We start from the raw sequence: 27,855 nt of genomic DNA, 5'->3' as shown, positions 1-27,855 counted from the left end.
AAACTTTTCCAGGATGCAGTTCTTGGTTATTTTCTTTAATAGCGGTTGGAAATAAAATTGTGCTTAGCCTTTATTTTCTAGCATATATAGGTGGGGCTTTTTGTTGTTGCAGTTGTTGACGGGGGTGTTGTCTGCTTTCTAAATATAAATTGGTGCACTGTCCTGTAACTTTTCTGTATTGACTGAATCAGTGATTCCTGACATTGCCTTACAGGTGAAGGTGTTTCCCTCTCTCCTGCAAAACTGAATGGCAGTGACAGCTCCAAAAGTCTTCCGTCCCCATCCAGTAGTCCTCAACAGAACTGGATTGCGTCTCCCAGCCATGATCCCCAGTGGTACCCCAATGACTCCACAGACTCGTCTCTCAGCAGCTTGTTTTGTAAGTGTCAGAACTGCAACAAAAAAGCTCTTTTCTGTACAACAAAACCAACAAAACCCCCCAACACTGTGGAAGTGAATCCTTTGGAAAATCATAAACCCAGTAGGACGTTTATAGATTTCTTCCCTTACTACTTGCTTTCGTTTCAGCGGTGTTGCCTTGAATACATCTTCCTTCTCTGTACAAGTCTGTTCCTGAAAAGATCTTGTTGCTAGATTGAGGCCCATACCTTGGGACAAATAATTCCTTGGCAGTTCTTTGCAGTCTGTTTGGAGCCTGTCTCATCAGTTAGGTTGAGACATTTTGGTTGTTCTGCCAGAATGAAAAGATGCCCTTGGCTCTGCTTTTGGAAAAATAGTCTTCATTCTGTGCTTCGTGAGTGTAATCTCAAAGACATGAGATCACTGGATTTGTTTGGGGTTTGGTTGGTATTTTTTTTAATTAATGTTTAATGGGGCCAGTGTAATGAATCTGTGTACTCTTAGCATTGTGCCAACGGTGTTCATCCTGGTAACACATAATTTTTGAGAGATAGAAGAAATAGGAAATGGACGGCAGATATCTATTTCCTTGTCCTTCTCTTTATTCTCCCAATTGCAAATATTCAGTGCTGTGACTTACTGATGTGCCTGTTCTTTATAGCAAGTTTCATCTCGCCCGAGAAGGGACGAAAAATGTTGCCAACTCCTGCTGGGACTGCCAGTGGCACCTCCTTACTGGGACCCAGCCTTCTGGATGGAAATTCACGGGACTCTTTTGTATCACGGTCTCTGGCAGATGTAGCAGAGGTATGTCATCAAATCACATTCAGCTGTCTGCTTCTTTTTTAGTGCAGCGTTACTGGATATTGTCCATCATACCTTCCTGAGATACTTAAGGCAAAGGTGCTTTGACATCTGCACTGTAGCTTAGTAAAACAGGGTTACAGTCTTAAGAGGAAGATGTAAAATGACTTGAGGGTATATGACACCAGATCTGGTGAGTCTGGCTGGAGGCCTGTAGCTAGCGGCGTTCCCCAGGGGACAGTACTGGGTCCAGTCTCGTTTACCTTATTCATCAATGACCTGGATGAAGGGACTGAGTGTACCCTCAGCAAGTCTGCAGATGATTGATACAAAGCTGGGAGGAGTGGCTGATTCACCAGTAGGCTGCGCTGCCATTCAGCAAGACCTGGACAGACAGGCTGGAAAGTTGGGCGGAGAGGAACGTAAATGAAGTTCAATAAAGGCAAGTTTAAGGTCCTGCACCTGCAGAGGAACAACCCCATGCACCAGAGCAGGCTAGGGGTTGACTTCTCTGTGGAGAAGGCCCTGGAAGTCCTGATGGACAGCAAGTTGCCCGTGGGCCAGCAGCATGTCCTTGTGACCGAGAAGGCCAATGGGATCCTGGGGTGCATGAGGAGGAGCGTGGCCAGCAGGTGGAGGGAGGTGATCCTCCCCTTCCACTCTGCCCTGCTGAGGCTGCATCTGGAGTGCTGTGACCAGTGCTGGGCTCCCCAGCTCAAGAGAGACAGGGAGCTGCTGGAGAGGGTCCAGCAAAGGGCTGTGAAGGTCATTAGGGGACTGGAGCATCTGCCTTATGAGGAAAGGCTGAGAGAGGGGGTCCGTGTTCAGCCTGGAGAAGAGAAGACCAAGAAGGGATCTTTGAATGTCTACAAATGCCTTAAGGGCGAGTGCCAAGAGGACAGGCCCCCAGGTTCTTTTCAGTGGTGCCCAGCAACAGGACAAAGGGGCAACGGGCACAAGCTGCAGCACGGGCAGTTCCATCTGAGTATGAGGAAGAATTTCTTTGCTTTGAGGCTGTCACGGTGCTGGCACAGGCTGCCCAGAGAGGCTGTGGAGTCTCCTTCTGTGGAGACATTCAAAACCTGCCTGGGTGCGACTCTGTGCAGCCTGCTCTAGGAGACCCTGCTTTAGCAGGGGGTTGGACTAGATGATCTCCAGAGGTCGCTTCCCACCCTGACCAGTTTGTTATTCTGTGGTGCAAGAAGCTGTTGTGAGCACCAGGTTCTTTTTCTGGGGGAGGTCATGTTTACCCTGTTGGACATAACCTTGTTTTGACAGAGTTGTAATACTTCTGTTTTGTGTCCTGCTTTTTAGAGCAGGAATTGAAAATAGTGAAGATGAGGGAAGGGTTAATACCGGTGCAGTACAGTTGGAGGACTGGTAGAAAAAATAAATAGGTCTAGAAGGAAGAAGCAGGAGGTGGCTAATACAAAGTTACCTGAGAGAATGGCAGAAGGTCCTGTGCTGCTGAATTACTTTCTCAGGTGGTAGAATTATTCTTTTGTTTTGAAACCTTTTTAAGGGGTAGAGTGAAGACCAGCAGTTATTAAGGCTTGAGGTGTGCTTGAGGACCAAGCTCCCTTTCAGAAGGACGGAGATGGACTGGAGCTGCAGGAACGTTATGGAATTCAGCAAGGACAAATGCAAAGCCCTACTCCCAGGAAGGAATAACCCCGACAGCAATATAGGCTGGAGACTGTTTAGGAGACAGCTCTGCTGGGAAGTACCTGGGCATCTTGATACACAGCAAGCTCAGCATGAGCCAGGATGTTCTGTGGCAGCTAAGACCACCAACAGTGTCATGGACTGTTTTAACAGGACCATAGCCAGTAGATGGAACGAAGTTATGGTTATCCCACTCTGTTCAACAGCTGTAAGACCATGTCTAGAAAGTCGTGACTAGTTTTGAGCACCCGGTACAGGAAAGACAGAGGAACTGGAGCAAGTTCAGCAGAGAGCCACCAAGATGATTAGGGGGCTGAAGCACCTGTTTGTGTGGTACTGGGCTTGTTCAGCCTGGAGGAGGAGGCTTCAGGGCAGAGGGACGTAACTGGAGTCAGGCCCTTCACAGAGTGGTGATGCATGGTGGGAGGAACAGGCAAAAGCTGATTTTAGGAAGGTTCTGACTACACTGAAAGAAAATCTTTCTCACCCTGGAGACGGTCAGGCAGGGGAGCAGGTTGCCCTGAGATGTTGTACAGTGTCTGTCTGCAGAGCCTTTCAAGACTAACATCACCAAAGCCCTGATAAGCTGGTCTGTCCTCCTAGGTGACCCTGCTTTAAGCAGATTTTGAACTTAGAAACTTCTTCAGGCCCTTTGCAGTCTTAATTATCCCAGAGTTTACAGTGGTTGACTCAGTGTGACGTCACTTACATTCTAACTTTGTGGGGGCTTGCCCTGATGGAAAGAAAATGTCATTCTTCCGTTGTCCTTTGGAGTTGGATAAGGAGGTTCTGTACAGACCTTGTAACCAGAAGCTGTGGCCAGCTCATGCTGTTGTAATGTGCCCCTGGCAGCTTCAGACTCCACGCACAGCTCTACTTCCTGGCATAAATGTGAAGATTCTGCTTGCTTGGTGGTGAGAATCTCTCAAGGTGCGTGTTAATTAAAGGAATATTGGATAATTTATTTGTGTGGATTTGAAGTGACATTGCGGCCTTTGATTTTACAAACTGTCTTCAGAAGAAAATGGGCTAAGCCATCATTTTAGGCCCACCAGAGCAGCTTTTGGTGGCAGATGTGGGTTGTGTGGGAGTCTTCAGAGGAAGCAAGTATCATTTAAAGATGGTTTTAATGATCGGAGAATTTTGAAAGGCCTTTTATTGAGTGTCCTGCAGAGTCAAGTTTAATTTAAAATGCAGTTGTTAGGTTAGAGGTACTATCTTTAGAGTTTTTGTACAATGCATTTACTACTGCGCTTTAATGCTGAATTAAGGATAGGGAGGTAAAGCCCACTGAGAACTCTGGGTTTGTTTTGGGGTTTTTTAGAGGCTTCCATTTAGCCATGGATAAGAGCTACTCTCTGACTTGGTGAGATAAGTGTATCTTTCATATGAGAAGACGCTGGGAATGAAGATGAGGTAGCCAGACTCTTCTCAGGACAAGAGGCAGCGGGCGCAAATTGAAACACATGAAATTCCACCTGAGCCCAAGAAAACTCTTTTAATGTGAGGGTGGTCAAACACAGAAACAGGTTGCTCAGAGAAGCTGTGGAATCTCCATTCATGGCGATAGTTCATCCCCTGACTGGACAAGGTCCAGGGCAACTGTTCTAGCTGACCCTACTTGAGCAGGATGGTTGGACAAAATGGCCTCAAGATATCCCTTCCAACCTAAACAATTTTGCAGTTCTGTAAAATGTCCACTGACATGAAGCTCTTCTTTTTTTCTCATGTCTCTTCTAGGTGGTGGATTCACAGCTGGCTTGCATGATGAATGAGAACAGCATAGATTACATATCTCGTTTTAATGACCTTGCCCAGGAACTATCAATACCTGAGCCAACCCGCAGGGAAATTCTGTTTGATGGAGGAGGTGGTGGTCCCCCAATTGGGGATCTCTCACAGTAAGTGTATGAGACCAGCAGGCTGGTGTGGACTGTTCGGCTAAAGGTGGAGCTGGCAGCGCTGGATCATGGCAAGGGCAGGTTCTAGAGAGGCAGCTGAGGCTCAGTTGTCCCTGTCTTGTGTGCTTCTTTCTAGAAGAGAAGCATTGTCTTCAAAGGTCTGAAAAAGTTTGTGCAAGTCCTGGGATGTGCAATATACTGGGAACAACAAAACGTGAAATAGCATTACAGGAAATAGTGCGTCCCCTGCATCCGTGATGCAAGATGGCAGGTTTATGGGACAGTCCTGGACTTCTGCTTTTGAATGGCATAAGCAAGAAGCTCAAGCAGGGAAGGGTATCGCCAGAAGCTCCCCAACATGAATTATTTTTTGTGTAGTAATCAAAATGCCATGACTTGGGATCCACATTGAAGTTGTGGAGGGTGTAGGCTGGGTGTGGGTATGGGAACCATGTTGCATCTTCATATGTCCTAGTTAGCACTCTTTCTATCCGTCAGTCAAACTGAGGTTTCTTGCACTCTTTTCAAAGGCACTGCGACTCTACGATGCTTGGCTTTTAGAGACTGTTCTGTTTCTTTGGCTATGTTCTGTTGTTTGACCATTCCAGCAAGGCCATGTACCTGCTTCCTTGTTCTGTAGGGGAGCTCTGCTTCACCCTGCTCCCAGACTGCATGGGTCCTTCAGGAGTTTCCTCTATTTTTAAACCCCATCACGTGTCACAATCATCATCATCCTGACTGCACTCTCCACCTTTGAGATTCTTCATCACATTGCACAGTTCATCCCCATGAGTTGGGAGAGTGCTTTCTTGCTTTCCCTGGAGAGTGGTTGCTTTTAAAGTCAAGAAACACTGCAAAAGAGCTTACTGGAATCACTATGAAAGCTTTGTCATAATTACTCTTGACTTTGCTGGAAACCTGTATATATTGCCATCTTCACAAAACCTGAGGATTTATCTGGGAGAGGAAATAGGAAAGAATATTGTAATGTATAGAAACAATATATTAACACTAAAGTTGTTGAGATCTGTTTTATGTCATGAAGAGGAGACATGTCGAGTCCTGGCTTAATCCCGTATTTCCTCCTTGTTCTGTGAATTCCAGGTGCTCTGTAGTACCTCAGGACATCATTTTTCATTATAGTCACTTTCAGGCACTAGTGGATCTGGTACTCCCTCTACTAAATCCCTATGCATTTAATGTTAGTGTTTTAATAATCGGAAGACTCGGATCCTGATACCAGCAGGTTCAAAGGAATATAAAGTTACTTTCTTTAGAGCTGGTTGTCCATCCATTCTACCTTTATAACTCAGGAGACTTTCCCTATTTCCTTTCTTACCGGTCATATGAGAGAATACCTTTATTGTGCCCCTTTTTGAAGCACTTGTCTGCTTCTCCAGTAAAAGGATGTCCCTTGGCTATTTTAAGTAGCTCTGAACTTATCCAAGGGGCTAGTCCTATATAAACTACAACTTTATATTATTAATAAATAAAGAAAACTTCCCCATCTCTTAGGCTATTATCAGGGGTTCATTTTCCCAACTTGCACTATACTTGGTGGATGTAGTTCTACCTGCCTTTAGCTACTTTTACAAGGCATTTGACTGGGAGTTTCTTCTTGTAACCTTGCTCACAGTGCACTGATAGGATTTGCTGTTTTCCCAGTCACTTTACCCTCCTTTTATGTAGATTTCTTTTTTTTAACCGCTATATAATTTGCCTTTATGCTTTCTGTCATTAAGAGAAAATGTAACAAGTTTTTTGATGCACCTTTTGTGTGGCCCAGACCAATGTTCCTGATGTCATTCAAAAAGTAGTAGGATTTGGATGACATTCTGAGACCCCATGTATCGGGCTGCTGCATTCTTGTCTTGGATATAGGAACCATACAGATGTGTAAAACCAGCATTAGTGCAACTGGATGTTCCCAACAGGGAGGCAGACCTGTATTACTAGCAAGAAAATGGTCATGACTAGAAGAACGGAGAATTTAATTCCTGTGGGCTAACTTCCTATTCTGACTGCATGTCATGTAGGATATTCAGTCCTCCTGCCGTTATTTCTGTTTCGTTATTTTTACAGAACCTTGTTTGAGAATTCCGATGCAATTATCAGGAAATCATGTAAACCTAGAATCTAAAAAGTTGAAAGCTGTCAGAAAAATGAATGCTGAGGACTGTTTTGTTCTAAGCATTCACCCTTGGTATGGAGAGGATACCTGCTAATCTCAAGAGTCACTCCCTCTAAAACTTTTAAGTTTTACTTAAACGTTGAGCTGTATTTTGGTTCAGGCTTTCTCAGTTTGTTTCATCTTGGTTTTGGCTTCTTATATTAGTAATGCTGGTTATCCTGTATGCTGTACCTCCAGAAATTCTTTGGGCTTGCAGGACAAAAGCAGAGGGCTGCTTTTGTGGCTGTGGATTACAGGCCATGCAGGAGATGTGATACATTCTAATCAAGTGTTGGGTGGGGGATCTTAAAAATTAATTAAAAAAAAAAAAAAAAGTCAAAAATTTAATCTTAAAAAAATCCTTAGACTTCTAAATATTGAAAGACCAGCCTGATGGTCTCCAGTGTATTTAGGTAGCTAGACATATGTTTCCTCTTCTTAACCCGTACTGCTGATGGGGTGGATGTGAATTGGTTTTGACTCTTAGGTTGCTTAGACTAAGCGCCAGTGTTGCTGCACCTGTATGGCAGAGCACTTCATCAAGTTCTGTGAAGACTTTCTGCCATCTGATACAGGGAGCTGTCAAGCTGCCCTTTCTCGGCCCATTCAGTTGCCATAGGGGAATAATAGAACTGCAGAGTGAAGTCAGCATAGCGGTTATTTTTCATGACACCGTGAGATCAGAAAACTGCAATCCTGAACCTTTATTTGCGAGTAGGCTTTGGACCACTGAGTAATAACACTGGAAGTGACAAGAGGTCAGTTGAGCACTCAGAATTCTGTGGTTAGACATGTGTTTGGCATCAGCCTCCTAGAAGTTGTCATTATGAAACAGAATTTAATTTCAGAAATGTAATGCTTTGCAAATTGCAGTTTTAATAATAAAGCCCTTTCAGGACAAGTAAGTCTTATCGAGGAAGAACTTGAAAATAAGTTAGATCATTGTGGTAATTTTTAATTGATGCAGAATTTGTTATCCTTATTATGTGAAACGTCACTTAAACACACCTCTGATTCCACCAGTTCAAGATTTTAGGTAGATGTGTTTTACAATGCTAAGCATCATCAGTTTGTGCCTAAGACTGCTAAGCGAAAAACTGGGGGGGGGGGGGAGGGGGGGAATGTAGGAGGGGTGTGGGGGTGTGTATGTATACACACACACATATACACGTAGTTATGCTTACATATATGTATATTATTTTGTAAAACAAAACTTTTTGAGTTTTAATTATTTCAGCTTCCCCAACGGAAGTAACAGAGTCATCCTATCCTAAGCAAACATTCAAGCAAGTTACACTGAAATGCACACAGGATTGTTTTGAGGTAAACATGACTTTGTTAGCTTAATAGCTTCTTGGGGCACTGTAAGGTGGTTGGAGAGGACAAATGGACACTAACAACCTCCAGTTCTACTATTAATTGCTCTAGGCTTTCCCAGCATTGGTTTAGTGACTGTATGTAATAAGGAAGTTCTGAGTGGTTCAGCAAGGTGAATGGCAGAAAACTTGGTATTTCTTGTCATCATGGCCTGGGTGAAAAGCAGTACGACGTCCTAAGAATTAGATCGACCTGTGTGTGCATGTTTGCGCTAACTGGGTTTTCTGCTGGGTGTTGCATCCCAATTACCCACACAATTATTTTTATCACTAAATCTACTAAGCATAGGAATACTAATTATGGCATTGTTAAGCCTTTTTTTGACACCCCTCTTTATATTTCTAAATGGAATGAAATTACTTGGATCAAATCTAATCTGTAAAGGCATCTCATTTACTGACTCTGCAGATCCCAGAGTGGAAATTAAGTTGCATTTTGTTTTTTACACTCAGACTTTGGATGCATTTATAAGGAAAGTACTGCACTTTTAACCTTTTCAAACCTTTGAATCTCGTTAATTTCACAGCAGTTTGTTAATGTTAACTAAGTGAAACTTTGACAAGCACTACGGCAATACGTTATCATTAATTACTGAAACATGATAACTGCTTTAGAGCTTATGGTTCTGGCAGCAAAAATTAATGCTGTTTCTTTTAATAATAGTTAAGCCATATCATCTAAGGTTTCTGGCTTGTTTGAGATGTGAATTTGTTTTATAGATTATAAATATACCTATATAGTGTATGTATAAAGCAGAATGCCTGTCCTTACTGATTATTTTTTGTACCATATTGTAAATTATATTATTTATTCTTTACCAATTTTGGAAAAAGGTGTTTTGGTTATTTAATATAATATACAAAAGCTGTTAAACTTCCTCTGTTTAAATTTCCAATTCAACTTGTAAAGCTGTTTTTATTCTTGTGCATAAATACATACTAATACTTGGTCTAACTTACGTCCAGTGTGTTACTTGCCGTTCATGCCCTATCGGATTTTTTCCTTTTAACCTTTACATAATAATGGCCCCGGGAAGGGGGTTGGGGGTGGAGGTGCCTACAAATTTGTCCATAAGGCCAAACCTTCCAAAGGTGAAATTACGGTTTCAGTGAAATCAGTGGCATAACTTCCATTGATGTCTCCCATCCCAGAATTTTCATGATTTTCACCATGGTGAGAGAAGGCTTCTGTTGGGTTTGGGGATTTTTTGCTTTACAGCTCCTATTTCCAGTAGTGTCCGATAATTGTGTCAGAAATGTGTCAAACCAGAGAGCTCTTGGTCCTGCATGTCCCATCTTCATCCATGCTCACCAGTAACAAGGGTAAGAAAGAAAGAAAAACAGAAAAAATGCCAACAAACCCACCACAAAACCAGCACCAAGCAAAAGAGTATTACACATCTTGGGGTGGTGCATTTTTTGGTTTTGGTGGGGTTTTTTTCTGTCACCGCTTCAGGTAAGCAGGAGCTTGGATGTAGAGGTTGTATTCAGGCTATATATTTTATACAGCCACTACCAGGAAAACTTTCACCCTGAGGGCAATCAGGAAGTGGAACAGGTTGCCCAGAGAGGGTTGGGCAGTGTCTGTCCTCAGAGCTTGCCAACACAAAACTGAGTAAGGCCCAGAGGAAGCTGGTGTGATCTAGCTCACCCTGTCAGACACTAGGCCTGAGGTTCCTTTCAAGCTGAATTATCCTGTGATCTGTGTCATTAATCGATTCTTTTTTTGTACACATCTTAGGAGTTTGGTCTCTGCAATACACAACGGGAGCTTCAGTTTAATTTTGCATTGAGGAAATGCCAGGCTGTTCTTCAAGTAGGTAAGAAACGAAGAATGTACTAAAAAGCTCAGCAAAAACCTTACCAGTAATGTTCTTTGATGCATCCTTTCCATCCAGAGCGAGGACTTGTCTCTACCACCTGGAAAACTGGGCTGAGGGACCAGGTCCGAGCTCTTTTCTCTGCAGCTTCTCGCCTCCACCCTGCTGTGACACAGGCTCAAAGCTGAGAGACCTTCCATGGGATTTTTTTCCTTTTTTTCCTACCTTATGTCAAAGGTGGTACTGAATCCTACCACTTTCTTTGGTCACAGATTATCTAATTTTGCACTTCATGTCCAAAACTTGACACTGTAAAAACAGAAGGAATGAGTTGGAAGTAAAGGATGATCAGCAAAGCAAGATGTTGCAGTTAAGAGTACCTGTCTTTGGTGTGTGGGGTTTTTTTTGTTGTTTTGTTTCATTGTTGTGGGGGTTTGGGTGTGGTTTTGGGTGTGGTGTTTTGGGGTTTTTTTAATCCTTCAGAGCACAAGCAGCAGTACGGCTGCCTCAGAAATTTACTTCTTGGCCTATGGAAAGCCGTGGAACCATTAAATCAGATTCTTCAGCTGAAAATGTTAATTGGTGACGTTGCAAACGTTTGGTTCACAAGGCCCGGGCGGCGCTGGCTCCCGGAGCAGAGCTCCCCCAGCCCCGAGGCCCCGGCGGCTCCCCCGCGGCAGCGACGGGCGGGCACCGGCTGAGGGGATTCCCGCGGGCGGAGCGGTGACGGCCCGGTAAGGGCGCACGCCGCCGCCCCTCCACGCCTGCTGCGCTCCACCGAGCCGAGGCGCGGCGCCCCGCCCGGGCAAAGCTTCCGAGGCCCACGGCAGACCTGCCGCCGCGGCCGCCCTGTTGCGAGGCCGTGCCTTGCGATGGCTGGCCTGCTGGCACTGCCTGTACGGCGGCGTTCTGGGGCCAAGTGCCCGTGCGAGGCGCCAGGACCTGGTTGGACCGAAGCCGGCCCCTCCCGGAGCTGTCGCACCCGGTGGCCACAGGGCACCCGCCTCGGTAGCCCACACGCGCCCCTGTTCGCCCGGGAGGCGGAGGGGCGGCCTCCCTGGCCCTTAAATACCTTCCGGCTGCTCGCCCCGCTCCTCTCAACCAATGGCTCCGCAGCTCCCTCTGACGGACATTCAGCCCTACCAATGGGAGGAGGACAGGAGCAACGACGACGCGGGCCCTCTTCAAGCTTCCCTCCCTCTGCGAGGCTCACCGGACAGGCGGGATCATGGGGGGGGCGGGCTGCGTTCGATAGGCTGTTGGATATGATGGGCAGGTGCGTCAACCAACGGCAGGGCAGGGCGGGCACGCCGGCGCTACCTGCGGGTCGGGCAGCCGAGGCGGAGCGCTGCGCGAGGCGCTGCGGAGCCGCGCAGAGCCGAGCCCAGCCCAGCCCGCCGTCCGCCACCATGTTCCAGGGCCCCGAGGCCGACTCGGCCAAGCCCAGCTCCAGGTGGCGCGGCGGGGGCGCGGGGCCGAGGCGGGGCGGGCAGGGCGCGGGCGGGCCGGGCCGCGGGGCTTTGTTCGCGGGGAGGGCTGCGGCAGAGGGCCGAGGCGCGGGAGGCGGGGGGGAGGGCTGCGGCTGAGGGGAGCGGGGTCCCGCGGAGGGTCGGCCGCTGCTCGGTGCCCTCGGTTCGCCTCCCCCGCGGCCTGGGGCGGGGAGCGGCGGGGCGGGCCGCGCAGAGCGGGCAGGGCCGGCCCCGGCGTGCGGCGCTCGGGCCCGGCCGGCCGGGTGGGACTGAGCCGCTACCGGGGGTTGCGGGGCTGGAGGGGCCTGGTCCGGGGCTGCCCCGCGGGGAAGGGGGGGCCTGGCGCCGGGGGCTCCTTCCCCCCAGCCCGCTGCCCCGGGCCGGGAGGAGGGCCCGGCCGCGCTCAGTGCTGCGCTGAGAGGACCCGCCACAGGCGTCCGCACCAGCCGGTGCTGGCTCGTGCCCGCCTTGCAAAGGTGAAATACGTTGTTGTTACGTTTGGACGAGGGCATGCGGGCTGGTAACGCGGGGCTGAGGTGATTAACCCGTGCGCGAGGCGGTCACGTGCTCGGAGCGGGGGAAGGAAGCGTTTCCCGGTGTTAGGAGGGCGCTTTGGGTTTGCCTTTTATGCCAACCGCTCCGAGCTGTGTCCGGCTTTTACGATGACATCCGAGGATGCCATCGTAGTGTGGTCTCCAAGAAGCTTCTGCTCCCATTGGTAATTCTGAAACCACGATTCACTCAGGGTTTCTGGATAGAGTCTGGGATCCAGGTTCATCATAACTTACTAGTTAGCAGCTAGCAAAGGTGGTGTTACTACACCTTGTGCTCTGGCATTGTGGCAGAGTGTTTTCATCGTGCCTGAGAACAAACCATAGCAATACACACAGTATATGAACAGACCTGGCGCGGCGAGCGTGCATACTGCAGCACTGCAATATGTTACCTTACTGGATTTTATTGAGCGGGCTCTGAGATGATGACTATCGACATACAGCCTATGCCATCAAAAGCAAAAAGTACTTGGTTTAAAGACACTTTTCTTTCCAGAGCTTATTCTATTCCTTCCTTAAGCAAAAGTTTATGTGATGAGAATGCAAATCCTTTTGCCGTTCTCAATGTGTAGAAGTTTCTCTAATTAAAATGAAACTGAATTCAAAGTCACTGCAGCAGCCATCATCTGCTGTGGAAGTGGGAAAAAATAACTCTTCCTAATGTAAAAATCTTTGTGATGATGAAATTATGAACAGATGCTTTGCATTTTGAGAACTTCATAATACAGAGGTATTACTGTTAGAAATAAGTGATGCAAAAAATACTTTAAATGAAAGCTTCCACTTTAAGTAATTATCCAGTGAGACTTATCTACTGATCCAGGTAATGTATACAGTGATACAGCAAACAACTTGTTTGCTGAATCAAACTAACTTCCTAGTTTTAATTTATTAAACTTTGTAACAATGCTTTGTATTTTTAAGGAAGTTTTGCTTTTTGAAAATAAAACATGGAATTGCGCATCTAAGAGTTGTTGCTGGGAAAGCAAAGCAGGACAGAATTCTATCATTCTACTCTTGGTGCGTGCTATAAAGATGCATTGCTTTTATGTATCGTCAATTGATTTAGTATATGAGCGATTTCACAGCTGCTGCATAGAGCTGAAAATGTTACATGTAGCCATCTTGGAAATGTAATACGCATGTTCCCCTCTTCCCCATCAGTGTTATTGTAGAACTTTCAGATCAAGGGCGTAACTGACTTAACAAGAGCTTGCTGTTTATTTATGAGTGAGCTATTTAATGAGCCGTGAGTTGGTATTGATCCAACAGCAGGAGTGTCCCCAGCACCTTCTGGTCTTGGCTTCAGAGCCTGGTGTTCTAAACCTTAACACGCCTGCTTTCTGCTAGTTACCTTAGTGATAGTCTCTTATGTATAACGCAACTTATTTTACCTGCTTTATTATAACTGTCTGAAGACTGGTGGGACTTCAGTATTTAACTTCTAGGCAGAATTTAAAAAAAAGTACATATTTATATAGCCAGTGTCTTGAAGTAATGGATGTCTCAGCACCTCTTCCACAGGTCAGCTGAAAGATTTAATGAGGAAAGGGCATTCAAATTCAAGTGTGTTAGAATGTAGGAGAAAGAGACCACAAGAACTAATTAAAATTCTTCAAGCCTGCCAGAAGAGAACAAAGCAATTAGTAGAGGCTTTTAAACTTAAAAGGTAGGGTTCTTAATTCAGCTATTCTAGATGAATTGACAGTCCTGTAGTCTACTGGAGGGGAGGGGAAGAACAGGCAGATCTAGATTGTGTAAAAAACAGAGGGGGCAGGGTTTTTTTATTACAGTTTAAAAGACTCCTACCCCCCAGAAGAAAAGGTGATCAAACTTACCTGGTTACAATGGCTACTAGACACAAAAATATCTCTATGTATGTATGGCACTCTATGTAACTGGTATAATACCCGTATAAACAGCATGATACTAATATAAACTAAAACTGCTGTAAAGTGTTGAATTTCCTTGTACTCTGTTGAAGCAGCTCACGCTGGCTTATCCACTTTTAGCACGCTGTTTTCCCTTGGTAGGATTCACAGGCTAAATCTTGTTTTCTTTCTTTGTGTGGGAGACCTGCACATCTCAGCTGATCTAGAAATGAGTGACAAGGAGGTCAGGAGTGCTCTAGAGGCGACAAAGCAAGAAAATAGCTTTGTATTCTCCCCAAGTTTGGGCTGATGTGAAGGAGCACAAAACCTTGTCCTCTTTACTATTGTAAAATGGAAGACTTTGTTGCTGTACTTCAGGATTAGTTTTGGTAATTCCTTTGAATGATTTAGTTATCTAACTTAGCATTAGTTAGAATTTTATGGACCTGGTGTCACAGTTACTTGCAAGTGTATGGAATATTCAGAATTGTACTAGCAATTAGAAGTTTCTGAAATTGAGGAGGCAAATCCACTTTGTGTATGTAGAGCAAAGAAGTTCTTTTGTGTGATGCTGGCAGAAAAGGTCACCTATTAGCTGATTTCAAAGTGCCTCGTAAAGCACCTTGCCTTATTCATTGCAGCAGTAGGGTTTTCTTAGTATGTATACTGAGCTGAAAATGGGAGGACAATATAAGATTAATTAGTGTTGGATTTCTTTTGATGCTTAACTGAGTTGGTTAATGGAATAATCAAGACCTTTAATCTTAAAATGGGGTTGCTCTTTTTTTTTTTCCTGCAGTGAATCTTAAATCCAGTTGCAGGAATGAGAAGTAATTTGATTCTTATGGCTGGTTGTTTTTCTTAAACCAAAAAAAATCTGAATATAGTTATTTTGTTATTCCCTCCTACGCTTGTAACAATGTGTTAAGAAAACAGCATGGTAAATGGAGTGAATCTATAGTGTAAGAAATGCTATCTGTGTAAAGTATGTTTTGCTTCCTTTCAATCTCTTTGATAGTATACTTAGAACTCAAGAAAGACTAGATGCTTTAAAAAAATTTCTGGAAAGAATGGGTAAATCCAGAAATCACTGAAATTATATGAAGGATACTAACAGAGCTGCTGTTTTAACAGGAGCCCCTTCCCAAACTCCTGTTTTTGCGTTGGTGTGTCATCCGTCCATCTCCTCTTGTTCCCTTTTCCTTCCATTTCTCAAGTTTAAATGCTCAAACTGCTTCGTGGTTTCTGGTCCATTCTGAATGATTGACATACATAATTTGCCTATATGATGTCTGGTTTTAATAGCAGTTTTAAATCTTCTGAGATACGTGGAAAGCCTGTAGCATAGTTGGATCTGTAGTGTGTTGAAAGTTAAATTGTAAATAAACCTTCTGCTCAGATATGATGTTACCTGTCCAGTGGACAAGAGTTATCCTGTCTACTGAAATTCTACTTACTCCCTCAAGCTAAAGGGATTCATTAAATCCACGGTTTTACTAAGGATTAAAATATTGAAGTTGGCCAGTAAAGATAGTTTCTCTGAGGCTGGTTCTGTCTATATAAACTACTCCCAGGCTAAAAGAGGAACTTTTTTCTCCTTCCTCTCAAAGAGTATAGAACTGCTTTCTGCATCCTGAGTTCTAAAATGCTGACAAGGCTCATTTTCTGACAGAGCAGCCAAATATCTCCACTTTTGTGAAATTAAATCTTAGACTTAAATTGGAGTAGATCTTGGCTCAGAGAGGAACCTCTTTTTATGCCTGGCAGATACCTAACTTGAAACGTCTTGCTTCTGTCACAGATCTATGGAGGGAGTGTCTTGTATTGATTCACTGACATTTGAATTCTGTTCAGGTAGTGTGGGATAAAGATGTTGCAATTTGTAAGTGTTCCTTTTGTATAAAAGTAAAGGTTAGTTTAGGTCCCAGATCAAGTATTCAGATTAGAAGAGGTATAATTCAGCTACTACTTTTGCTCAGCTGCTAAGATTGTAGCTAATTGGCTGAGTAGACATAAATGTAAAGATTATTTTTGCTATGTACGTATTAATTGCTTTGCCATGCTTTTTCTGTTCATTTCCCAATCAGTTCCACTGGTTCTGCTTCTGGGTAGTAGTTCAGTTCCTTTTCAGGGCAGGACCTGAAGTCTGTTGAACAAGGCATAGGTGTTAACTGGACTTATTACTCAAGGACAAGCATGACTTTTGGTAGGTTTTCAAGAAGTCAATGCATTTCTATTGTAACCTCCAAAATTTATGAGGATCTGTTTGGTACACCTCTGGTGCAGAGCTTTGGTTGTAATGGATTTTATCTTGACCCCTAAAAATGTGGCTTTTTGGCATTCCAGCTTTCCATTGTAAACTCTTCAGCAGCTAATATGATTACTGGCAGTTGAAACTAGGAAATTTTTTAGTAGCTATGAAATTCCTGGTTTTGTTAAAAAGTGAGTTTGAGTTGTATCACAGATGCAAAGTTGGTACTGTGATTTAGCAGAAAGTCTGATTCTGTAATAGTTATTTTAAAAATACTAACCAGAGTCATACGTCTTCTCCTAATCTCCTGTTGCTCCTGGAACACCACAGATAGCGTAGCCATTTGTTCTCGTGGCACTGGTGTGACCATTCCAAGTAATCACACGTAACTTAATGATGAAGTTGACTTACTAGGAGGCTGGCAATATTTGTGCTGAACTTGAGAATATTTTATTAGAACAGCTCTTGAAAAGTAGATACTTCAAAGACATAGCAGAATTACCTGAATTAAATTAAAATCAGAATAGTTATTCATAGCGTACAAGGGAGAATGGGGAGGGGACGTCAAATATGTTGAATGCTGTAAATTTCAAATAAACTTTTTGTCTCTTCTCTCATTCTGCAATGCAGGGTATTGAAGCCCCCAGGAGGAGGTTCTAGTAATCTCTTTGGGAGTACAGAAGAAGTTTCTTCTTCAAGCCGGCCACATCGGATGGCATCCAATATCTTTGGAGCATCAGAACAACCTCAAAACATTCCAAAAAGAACGAACCCTCCAGGTAAGAGCAGCCACCTCCTTTAGCACCACTGGGCTCTGAATTGCAGCTCAGTACTGGTTTTGTGTTCCTCAAATGGAACACTGAGATCTGTCTGTCTTTTTATGTTGCATTTTTACAAATTGGGTGGGCTTGAACAATAAATTATTCAGATTTCTGAATATATGAATATTTCAGCGATCTACATGTTCGCAGACTTCTTAGCACATCATCCAAGTCTGATTCTTTCTGAGCTGAGGTCTAGGAAATGATGAAAGGAAACTGCTTCTATTCTAGAGCTGTCTCATCAGTTAGCTGCACAGAGTACAGCTGTGATTCTGAGATGGGCTAGTGAATTCTTGTAACAAAGGATTTCAACTAGTATCTTCAGTCAAGCAAAGGTAAGTATCTAGGCAGTAGAGTTCTACAAGTCTTTGAATTCTTGTATTTCTTTTTTTACTTTTTTAATGCAGTGTTGTAAAACTAGGTCATCTAGGAACAAAAAAAATAATCATAACTCTCTTGCAGGAGGAAAAGAAAGTGGTATTTTTGAGGATTCTAGTTCTTCTCAGCCTCGTCCACGCATGAATCCACCTGGTGGGAAGACAAGTGATATCTTTGGATCTCCTGTATCCACCGGCGTTGTGCGAGCTCACCCAAACAAGCCTAAGGTATTTGTACTTCTTTCACTGTCAAACCACAAAGCTAGCAGCTCAGACAAGTCTTACAGTCTTGTCACAATGCAATGCCTGTGTTCTCTTTAAGATGACAGACCTGAATTATGCATAGGGTAACTTCAAGTTAGACAGTTATTCCTGAATTCTCTTTTTGATAGCTCGTTATCTTTGGTATATCAGATCTTAGCATGCTCTGTAGTTTGCATGGAAAACTATTAATTAGACTGTGGATGTGTGTTCAAAAAAAAAAGAAAAAAAAATTCCAAAGCCTTTGGTCTTCCTTGTAAGTGAGGTACAGCCAGAGTTCTTGGCACGCAGCCAGACAGGGAGATGATACTTCTCTTTGTTCTGCAGTTTGGCAGAGGTGGTCTTGATGCCAGCTCTGAAGGTTGGTGAATGCTGGTGAGCTACAGTCATAAATCTTGATGTGGCCCGGCTGTGTGCTTCACCTCTCTTCAATACGTGTCTCTGCATTCAGTGTGAAAGCATTTTAGCAGGAGGTTAAGCTTAAGTGATCAACAGTGAAAAACTAACTCAAGATCAGCTTTGAGTGTCAGGTCCAGCATGTACTTGATTTTGTGATGTCAGACAAAAGTGTTTCTCGCTCTATAAGGTATTTTTTGATCTTAAAGCTGGGATGTGTAATGGTTGGTGAGGCTTGTAGTTAACCACCAAATCTCGTTTTGGAATAAAGGGTACGTTGCCTATTCGTTTCTGTATTTCAGTGCCCTATATTCAGTTTTACAGCCTGCTGCCTTACTCTTAAGTAGGTAGGATTCAGTGAGTAGCCACTGTGTGGGCAACGTGTTTGACATGTCAGATAGCATGGAAACTTGACATCCCGTTCACTCTTTGTGCTGAAAAAGTAGTAGCAGCCTCATTTCTCCTGGAACCTTAGGAAGAAAAGATTAGTCCAATGTAACTTTTTTCCCCTCCTTTTTTCCCTTAAGTGTGAGGGTGCTGGTAGTGTGCTTTTGCCTACCTTATACAGACTGGAGTGTATTTCGGGGGATTTGGGTCATAAGAAAGGAGGAGGGGAAAAAGACTGGGAGCTGGGTTTTGTCAACTGGGTGCTGTTGGTGTAGGAAAGGGGTTTGTTTTTCCTCTGTACCCCTTTATCAGGCTGGCATCAGGTTCTCTTTAGTTGCCTTTTTCGAGAATGTAACATTAATTCCTGTGAATTTCTGACTAAATGGAGGACAGCACTTTGGAAATTCCTATGTCTTCATTTAAAGCATTGGAATTGTGGGAAATGCTGGGATGGAAAGGAGATAGCATATTTGCAAAAATTACTGCAAGTTGAATTTCATGGGTGGGAAAACATGCAAGCTGTTCTGAAGTGTTGCATGTATTTCCAGCAGTTAATTGAGATTGTTGGGGAAATGATCTGAAAAGGTTTTGTCAGTTACCTGAGGTTCAGGTCACAAGGGATACTTAGTTCAGGTCACAAGGGATACTCGCTGAAGACAGTAATTGCTGAATAGGAATAGGGTGCTCAAGGGCTGCTTGTGTTCTGGTTGTGAATACCAGCTTCTCCTGGGTGGTAGCGGATGCTTGACAAGAATGGTACTTCCAGGCCTTGGGACTGAACTGTTTCTCATAGACAAAGTTTTAAGACTGATGGATGGATGTAGCATCTGCAGCTGTGTGAATCCTGAGATGTGCACCTTGACATAACATAATAGTTACCTCCTACCACTTCTTTGGGGATTATGTAGTGATGGAGGGGATGAAGAGGTGCACATAGTGGCTGCAGCTGTTGGCTTTTACCATGATAAATGCATAAACTTAGATCAGAAGCCAAGCAAGACTTTCTGAAAGATTTTGTGGCAGAACTACTGTTTGATAATACACTAAGGTGGTTTTTGGTTCTTTGCAGGATCACATTGTCTTGAAAGAAGATGAAACACCAAAGAAGCTAGAAGGTCAGCAAGAGAAATTCCTTTCTCTCTTCTCCTTCAGAAGATAATCTCTGAGGAATAGTTTTGTATGCTTCCTCTTCAAAACATAAGACTAAGGCTGGTGTTTAGGATAGTATAACTGAGAAGTTTTCCTCCTTTTGGAAATTTAATCACTTGTCTTGGGGAAGTGGTTCTCTTCCTCTTACTGAGGAGAACACCACAGGCGTAAGTCTTGACACTGTGTGTGTGTTTGTATATACTTTGCTTTATACCATCTGTGTATATGTAGATATATATGGAATCTGTATATACAGAAAAGCATCTGATCAGATCACTTCTTCCTCTCTTGCTCTCTCCTTCATGTGTGTAATCTTGTAAATAACAGGTAGCTGACTGACAAAATGTATTATTGCTCAGCTAGTTATGGCTAAAGAATGATGAGAACACTGCTTTCAAGCTCAGCATGAAAGGATTGATTAGTATATTGCAACTCTTAATTGCCTGAAACTGCCAAAATAATTCTGAAGGTATGTTGCTTAGCCTGCATATCCTTGTTAGAACGACTACTGAAGAAAGAGAGGGATTGTTGTGAAGACTTAAATTCTTCCTCAGCACCTGTTTCCTTCAGGAAAAATAACCAGAGAAACCCTAGTGTGCTGTGGGTGGGAGAAATGGGAAATAATGCAGCCTACAGAAGATGAGGCATGTTGTGCACTACAGAATAGCAAGTTGATCTAATCTCTTTCCTTTTTATTCAGCTACAGAAAATGTCAAACCACAGCTGGAAGATGGAGGTGAGAAAAAAGATCTGGGCAAAGAGGAGCGATGCAAGGAGCCAGAACCCAAGATAGACAATCACGAGCCCCGACTGGGGCCAAGGCCACGCTCACACAACAAAGTTCTCAACCCGCCGGGGGGGAAGTCCAGCATTGCATTCTACTAGGGTCATCTGTTCGCTTTCACTAACGGAGTCTGCACAGAAACACTTGTCTGTGGTTGCGAGGTTGGTTTATAGACTGTTGTTTGTCAATAGATTCTTAGGCAGATGGATAAGGGTTATGCTCGAGTGTGTAGGAAGGGTAACCTGGTGATTTGGGGAGGGAGGGCTGGGGAGGGAAAGGACAGCCTGTGGAAGATGTGAGTATTGGCTTGCCTGGGTGGGTGGCAGAGGGGGACATTAGTGTAACTTTGTGAAAGATCAGTGCTACTTTGTGGTGAATTCATCTCAGACTGTTAGGTTCTTAGCTGGTTAGCGGCTCAGGACACTCTTGTGGAGTCAGGCTTAGCCATACAGTCAACATGTACAACAGCGTGAATGGGCAGGGACCTAGAGGTCACATCTGAAAGGTTCTGCAGCGCAGCAGGTAGGCTGTGCTTTCCTCTGGGCGATAGGATGCAGCTTCACAGTGTGAGGTGACTTGCACTTTAATGTAAATACATTCCACTGGAACAAGTAATGCTACCGTGGTTTTGAGTGTCTTCAGTCTTTGGTTCTCTCTTCCTCTTTTCTTGCTTTGCAGCACGATTGCTGATACAAGGACAAAACATGCTGAAAGTTTCATTTGTACTCATAAACCATCATACGTTAAAAAGTATCGTGGTCTTCCCTCCTCAGAGTATTCAGGCTTTTCTGATGCCTTCAGTAATCTGCAACTAGCTCTTGACAAGTGGTAATGCCAGTCCAACATGCTGTTTCATGTAGGTGCTTCTAGAAGACTTTTATTTAACGTATCCTGGGTGAGTGCTTGCATGGTTTCTGGTAAAGATGTGGGTGCAAATGTGAAGATGTGGGTGCAAACAATACCTTTATGGTCCTCCTTGAACAGAAGTAACTTACAGTGTATGATTACAGTGGAGAGTATACCAGGTTGTCCAGACAGCTAGCTTTGACCCAGCCTGTATAGAAATGCCTTTGCTTCTGCAAAGGTTTTTACGTTGTGCCCTGCAGAAACCAGGATTGTTCTGCTGCCTTCACCACAGTGCATTTTTTTGTTTGTTTGTTTGTCTGTGCTGACTCTGTTAGTGAATTCTCTCGTCTTTGGTCAGCCTTACGTTTTGCCTTTGACTGCCTCAAATTTTTGTTGGTAAGGTTGGGAGAACTATGTGGATTCTCCCCAAACCACAGCTGTAGTTGTTTTGAGATGTGCTGTAGACGATCCTAGTTGGAGAAACAATGACTTTAGCAATACAAACCTTTTGGTTGTGCTGGCTATTTTAAATCGTGTTTGGAAGACGTGCACATTTTGCACAGACATCTGTTAGGGAGGGTAGCTCCCATCATTTGTTCTCTGAATGGACTTTCTTATCATATCCACCAAAGAACGAGTGGCCTTACCTGCGTGTGTCTGCTGCTGCTCTAGCCCAGGTCCCCTGGGAACAGTGACTGTTCAGAGGGGACTGCCTCTGGGCCAGGTGCTAAAACACTGATTTTATAGTGCTTACTAGACTGCCTAGTTCAGTTGATGTTGGAAATGGTGGATGTCTACATGAAGACTTAGTTGCCTTTTTGGATAGTGAAATATATGGGGCAGTGCTGAAGGTAGAAATAGCCATGGGAAGTAGGGATTTCAATGCCTTTGTACCTTTCTGATCCGTTTGGAGCTCCCTGTTACTTGTTGGCCACCTAGGAAAACAAGACAGCAATTGTAACTGCAACCGTGGAATGGATTTTTCTTACTTCTAAACATGTATTTCCTAGAAGCTGTTCTTAAGCCTGTGCTGTTTAGCCTCTGGCTGAGTCTCGGACACATCTATTTGTTTCAGTTCCTTGTTCCAGCACTTGCCAAGGGTTTTAAGATGCTGCCATGTGGAAAAGTCAACCAGAGGCTGCTTTCTGCATTGAAGGGTCTGGTGTGATTGACCTGTCTGTAATACTGAGCTTAGACTTGGCATCTTTTATAGTACCTGATGTGCATTGGCTACAGTGCCTGTCTTTTAAACAGCAACTTCCAGCTAGGCCTTAAATTAGTTAAACTATGTTAATTTTCTTGCATTTCTTTCTTTGGAATGTATACCATGTTTTTCAGCTTGTCAAGTGAGATTGATGAGAGCACTTCTCCGGGACAGAAGGGGATTGGAAATCAAATGATAAATCATGCAATTGTCAATAAACCTCTGTATTTTGTTACTTCATGGTGTGTTGCAGATGTCTGCTTGTATAAATCAATCAGTTGTCCAGTTCAGGGTAGATGCACTGGTGAATTCTGTTATCCGAAATGGGAAAAATCGCAAAATCCTTTTTCAGGCCACCTGTGCTGGGCAGTACACTTCGGAGATTTGACATCCTGCTCAGGGGTCATGGGACAAGCACCTCTTATCCCTGGGGACTGTGAAGGGACGGTAGCAAGGGTGGGCTGTTCAGGTCAATGCCTTTTTGTGGGCAGCTGTACAAAGCTGGTGCCCTGTACAAAGCAGGGATGCTGTTACGCTCTTCAGCAATATTGTAAATAGACTTAAATATCCGAATATTTTAAATACTTAAATCTATTTGTAGAGTAGTGTAGTAATTCCGCTTGAGCAAGGGATGCTATTCATGCGGAGAAGTCATCGTCCCACCTCTGCACTTCCAATGAGTACATAAAACTCTCTTTGTGTGCCAGACTGTCTTGGCTGACAGAGTGGAGGTAACTGCAGCTGCAGATGTTCCAGTTTGGGGCGTGTGGGACATGATGGCCTCTCAGCCAGGGTGTGTTCTAAATCTGCTGGGTTCATCCCTTAAACCACAGCTTGTGGTGCCTACAGAGCCTCTTAGCCAGCACCTGCTTCTACAGTGACTTCTGTGTTTTGCACAGAGAGTTTTGCTATTTATAGTTCAGGACTCTTTCAAGCACGCACAGTGCTTTGGGTGGGATCTGCTTAGTGTGGGAACTGGCGAATATCCTTGATGGATAACGTGTTGGTAATGAAGGACTGTCCCTCCTTTGAACTGTTGTCAACTAGGAGACTACAATATAGTTTTCACTTTGCAGCTCTGTATGTTACCTCATTGCTGTGCCCCTAAATTGAAGTTTTGTAGCTTAAACGCTTAGGATAGAGTATTATCGGGGTTACTGTTTCAGACTTGGAAGTAAGATGATAACCGTTATAATAAGCTTAGCTTGGGAAGTGGTTAAAGGATGCCTTGTGTGCTTTTCTAAGTCGTGTACGATTCTAGGTATAACTGCTGCTTAGTTCCTAAATGTCACTGTGTCTGCCCAGTACAAGACAACCCTGTTCTAATAAACAGCCCAGCTGCAGTGCATCATCCCTCCCCATCCCCCTGAACCCCATTCACCCAGGTCAGCGCATGTTTTCCCCCCTTGGGACTGCTGGCCTCCGTGCAATGCCTTCTAAGCAAGCACTGCCTGATATTGTCCTTCTGTTACATCACTGCGTAACCATTGACAAACAGCCCGCTTTGCACTCTCCATAAGATTAATGTCCTCCCTGTCAGTGTTTTAAGTAGCATTACTGTGGGTTTTTTGAAGGATTTATACAGGTTAATCAGACTTGGCGTATCTGAAGTATGTTCTTGGGGCTTGTCTAGTGAGAGAACATACATGGTGGTGTGTGGAGACAATTATTTAAGCACTAAATGAGTAACTTGTGGTGTGTTCCCTGAAAAATTCTTGCAGTTGCTTACATACAATGTGATCGCAGTGGTGCATGGACACACCCAAGTTAGTATGTGATCATGTGGTGGAGAACTGATTGATGCTTGCTTGCATCAACACATGGAGCGTGCTCAGTTGTCAGCTCACATCTTCACAGTTTGGAAGCCAGCTGGCCACTCAGCATTTTGTTCGAGCCCTGTGATGTGGCTCTACTGAATTGCAGCTTGAAGCTCTGCTGAAATCCTGTATTACTTCCCTTTGGAAAAGGTGATGGTTTAAAATGTTGAGGCTGGAGTTTTCCATTGTTTATTTTTCTTGAGGACTAAACTAGGGGCACAGCCAGGATGCTGTGCTGGACAAGAGAAAGCAGAAGGATGCCAACCTCTGAGTGTAGTCTATCTGCTGGTATCGGAGGCAGGATTATAGAGAGACTTTGGCACGAGGTAAGCCGTGTGTGTCACTGCTTGTTACAAGGTGTGCAAGTAAAAGACCGAGTGATGATTTATTGCTGGCCAAGAGCTGAAGCATGGAACCCCCACAAACAGCCAGCAGACTAAACTGGGTAATTTGCTACTTGCTCCTCACTCTGAAAACACAGTCAGTGAGCAGAAAGAGCAGGTTTTAATTATTGTGCTAAATTTTGCAGCCCTGATTACTTTTATTGCTTTATCTTGCATCTGGGGATAAAGATTATTCTCTCTTGAATGTCGCTTTCCCTTTCTTTCAAGCTGCAACTCCTGATGTTGTTTGCAGGACCGCCTTCTCCTCAATGCTGCTGTAACGGGCAAGAAAGAATGCCAGAATTTGCTTTACTCATCAGCCTCTCTAGCTCCAGTTAGCTTCTAGTTCTTCTCTCTTACCCTACCATTTCCCTCCTCCCTCCTCCATATATGTGTATTTTAAATGGTAGCTATGGTGCCTTTGGCCTCTCAGTTATCCCTCCCTTGCTACTCCTGGGTGTATGCTATATGCCGCTTAAGCCAAAAATGCAAACAGCTCTGTGTCAAAGTGTATTGGAAGCATAGAGGTCTGTCAGAAGTAAGCGGGAAATTTATGTTGTGCCAGTTTCTTCATAATGGTGATGGCTTTTCTTCCAGTGCCACCTCCCACAAACATGTAAATGTGTGCTCCGCTGTGTAAAAGCGCTAAACGTTCTGGCTTCTGGGAGCATGCACTGGAGCATGAGTAAAAAAAATCCACCTCAGTGTGAGTTGCCTGAACTAATGTCCACTTCTCACGTTTCACAGTTTATATTTTAAGAGTTGCAATCCACTGTGTCTTATGCAAGAGGAAGGTTCTGCCGAAGTATTGTTGAAAAGAGCTTGTTTTCCAGGGTTGCCCAAGGCTAGGCAGAGGGTGCGGGGTGGGGATTCTTATTTTCCTGTACACGTGGTTGGTGCAACACCACAAAAATTAAAACCAGTTGATTGTTTCTTTCGATTTTTTGCAGCATGCCGAGTTCTGTGAATGCCACCCTTTACTATCATGACAAGCTCAAAGAAAGCAGAGTGCCATGCAAGTGATTTGTAGGAAGTTTCTCAGAAGTGAGCTCTGGCATTTCAGGAGTGGGTGTCGAGCAAGAATCGGGAAGGCAGGGAAAGTGAAGGTGACTTTCCTGTCATCAGTGGAGTAATTAATGAAACAACCAGTTCAACAGGCATAACAGGAAGCTGTTGACGTACCCTACTGGAGATGAGCAGGTACTGTTGCAGGAAGGCTCGTTCTTACGTCGGCTTCAAGCTTTACTAATCTGAGCTGAAATATGGGAGCAGTCTTCTAAGAATAACTCCTTGCCTGTGAGAGGCTCTAGCAAAATCCTTCCAACCTAAATATGGTCTTCGTGCAACAGACTCAAAGGTCACTAGAATCTCCCAACATTTTTAGATTATAATGAAGTGGTTTTTAAAAGGGACCTTTGCACAACACTGTCTACACAAACCTCTCTAGCCCGCAGAAGTTCTTACTGCGGGTGGCGAGGCACTGGCCCAGGCTGCCCAGAGCAGCTGTGGGTGCCCCATCCCTGGCAGTGCCCAAGGCCAGGCTGGATGGGGCTGGGAGCAGCCTGGGCTGGGGGGAGGTGTCCCTGCCTGTGGCAGGGGGTGGAACTGGGTGATCTTTCAGGTCCCTTCCAACCCAAACCGTTCTGTGATTCAGTGACAGGATTATAGGTGGCAAATTTTCGAAATACGCAGGAATGGAATGTAGGCAGTGAGGTTCCCAGTGCTACACAGTCGTAAACTTTGTTAACCAATGGTAGATTTTAAGGGAATCTTTGATGACAAGCTAAAAGAAAATAGAGCTTTCTTTGAAAGAAAGAAAGAGTATGTATGGCACAACTTACTCAAGAACAGAAGAGTGAGGTTTCTATTCTGGTAATTCAGAAGGAGATGATGTAATGGCAAACAGGAATGGCTGGCTTTTGACCTTCTTCCATGAAGAAACCAGTACAGGGCTTTCAGTGGGTATCCCAGCACTTGTGACAGGGCCACCCCACTGAGTTTAGCTGCAGCAACATAAGGATATAAACTGAGAAAGCTGGTGACTCCCTGCCAGCCAGGCTGAAGCCACGGCATTTAAGCTGGGCATTGGCAGTACTCCCATAAAAAATCAGCTCTATTGAACATGTGCTTTCTTTGGTACACAAGCATCCAGCCTGAGTATAGTACTGCTGCATGTGGTTTTTCATAATCACATTTGGAAATTCACCATGGGATTTCTCCACTACATTAAAAAAAAAGCAACTGCAGGATTTCAGTGCTGAAGAGCAGTGCACCAACTGGGGGCTGAGGGATGCACTTAAAGCCAGTCTAGGAAGAGTCTGACTTACCAGCTCGGTAAAAACACTGGTGAGGCCTCACGTGGAGGGCTGAGTCCAGTTTTGGACTCCCTAGTATGAGAGAGATGTGACTTAGGGAAAGAGCACAGTGATGGGCCACAAAGGTGTGAAATGGACTGGAGCATCTTTCATAAGAGGAGAGGCTGAGGGCACTGGGGCTGTTTGGCCTGCAGAGATGGCTCGGGGAGATCTTACTAGTGTGTTCAAGGACCTGCAGGGAGGGAGTGAGGACAAGGGAGCCAGATTCCTCTCTGAAGAAGAGGCATTAGGCAAAACTTAAGCCACGCAAAATTCTATCTGAACACAAAGAAGCACTTTTTATACTGTCAGAGCAGTGAAACACTGGGTCAGGTTGTCCAGAGAGGTTGTAGTCTCTCCATCTGTAGAGGTGCTCAAACTCTGACCAGATGTGGTCCTGGTCAGCCTGTTCTGGCTGACACTGCTTGAGCAGAGGGTGTTGGACTAGATGATCTAAGGAGGTCACCTCCAAACTAAAAGATTTGTCCACCTTTTTTGCAGTTCTGTGACTTCTCACCCTACTCCCAACCAGCCTCCCAACAGGGAAATCCTTTAATTACCTGTGGTGTGAAATGAATTCACAGGGTAACTTAAAACTTAGAAGACCTTGCTCTTCTGAACACATTCTCTTCAGTCAATCAGTTTTAACAAAACTGTGCTTTGATGGGTGGATTTGTTTTCTGTGACATCTTCTTACAATATGACTTTCCTCGATGCTGTCTGTGTCTAAATTGCTTTCAGTCTACTAGTGTTTATGTTAAATGCAACTTGAGCAGAGCTGCTCCTAAGAATTTGTAATAATTTACATTGTCACTGACTTCAGCATTCCTTATAC

The 27,855-nt window shown here is 44.3% G+C and overlaps 2 protein-coding genes across 5 annotated transcripts in view; both read left to right on the top strand.

Annotated features, from left to right (window-relative positions):
- Nucleotides 1–7,219, top strand: part of CRAMP1 (cramped chromatin regulator homolog 1) — a 51,476-nt gene extending 44,257 nt beyond the window's left edge. For all 4 annotated transcript variants that reach the window (XM_037385863.1, XM_037385862.1, XM_037385861.1 and 1 more), the window contains exons 19-21: nt 215–379; nt 1,022–1,167; nt 4,570–7,219. In XM_037385863.1, coding sequence (XP_037241760.1) covers nt 215–379; nt 1,022–1,167; nt 4,570–4,734 — 476 coding nt within the window. In that variant the 3' untranslated portion in view covers nt 4,735–7,219. The remainder of the gene's footprint in view (nt 1–214; nt 380–1,021; nt 1,168–4,569) is intronic.
- Nucleotides 7,220–11,408: 4,189 nt separating this feature from the next.
- Nucleotides 11,409–22,706, top strand: JPT2 (Jupiter microtubule associated homolog 2). The gene is made up of 5 exons (XM_037385866.1): nt 11,409–11,549; nt 16,872–17,020; nt 17,525–17,667; nt 19,553–19,598; nt 20,333–22,706. Exons 1-5 carry the CDS (start codon nt 11,506–11,508, stop codon nt 20,515–20,517), a joined length of 567 nt encoding a protein of 188 aa, XP_037241763.1. The 5' UTR covers nt 11,409–11,505; the 3' UTR covers nt 20,518–22,706.
- Nucleotides 22,707–27,855: the final 5,149 nt, after the last annotated feature.

Source organism: Falco rusticolus, chromosome 4 (assembly GCF_015220075.1).
Source record: "Falco rusticolus isolate bFalRus1 chromosome 4, bFalRus1.pri, whole genome shotgun sequence".
In the NCBI taxonomy this organism is placed as follows: domain Eukaryota; kingdom Metazoa; phylum Chordata; class Aves; order Falconiformes; family Falconidae; genus Falco; species Falco rusticolus.
Note: the sequence above shows the minus strand (reverse complement) of the source record. Positions and strands in the feature narration are given on the sequence as shown.

Coding starts and splice junctions, on each gene's coding strand:
- JPT2 (XM_037385866.1), top strand. CDS start 11,506: ATGTTCCAGGGCCCCGAGGCCGACTCGGCCAAGCCCAGCTCCAG. Junction 17,021..17,524: donor AAAAAGAACGAACCCTCCAG/GTAAGAGCAGCC, acceptor ACTCTCTTGCAG/GAGGAAAAGAAAGTGGTATT. Junction 17,668..19,552: donor CTCACCCAAACAAGCCTAAG/GTATTTGTACTT, acceptor GGTTCTTTGCAG/GATCACATTGTCTTGAAAGA.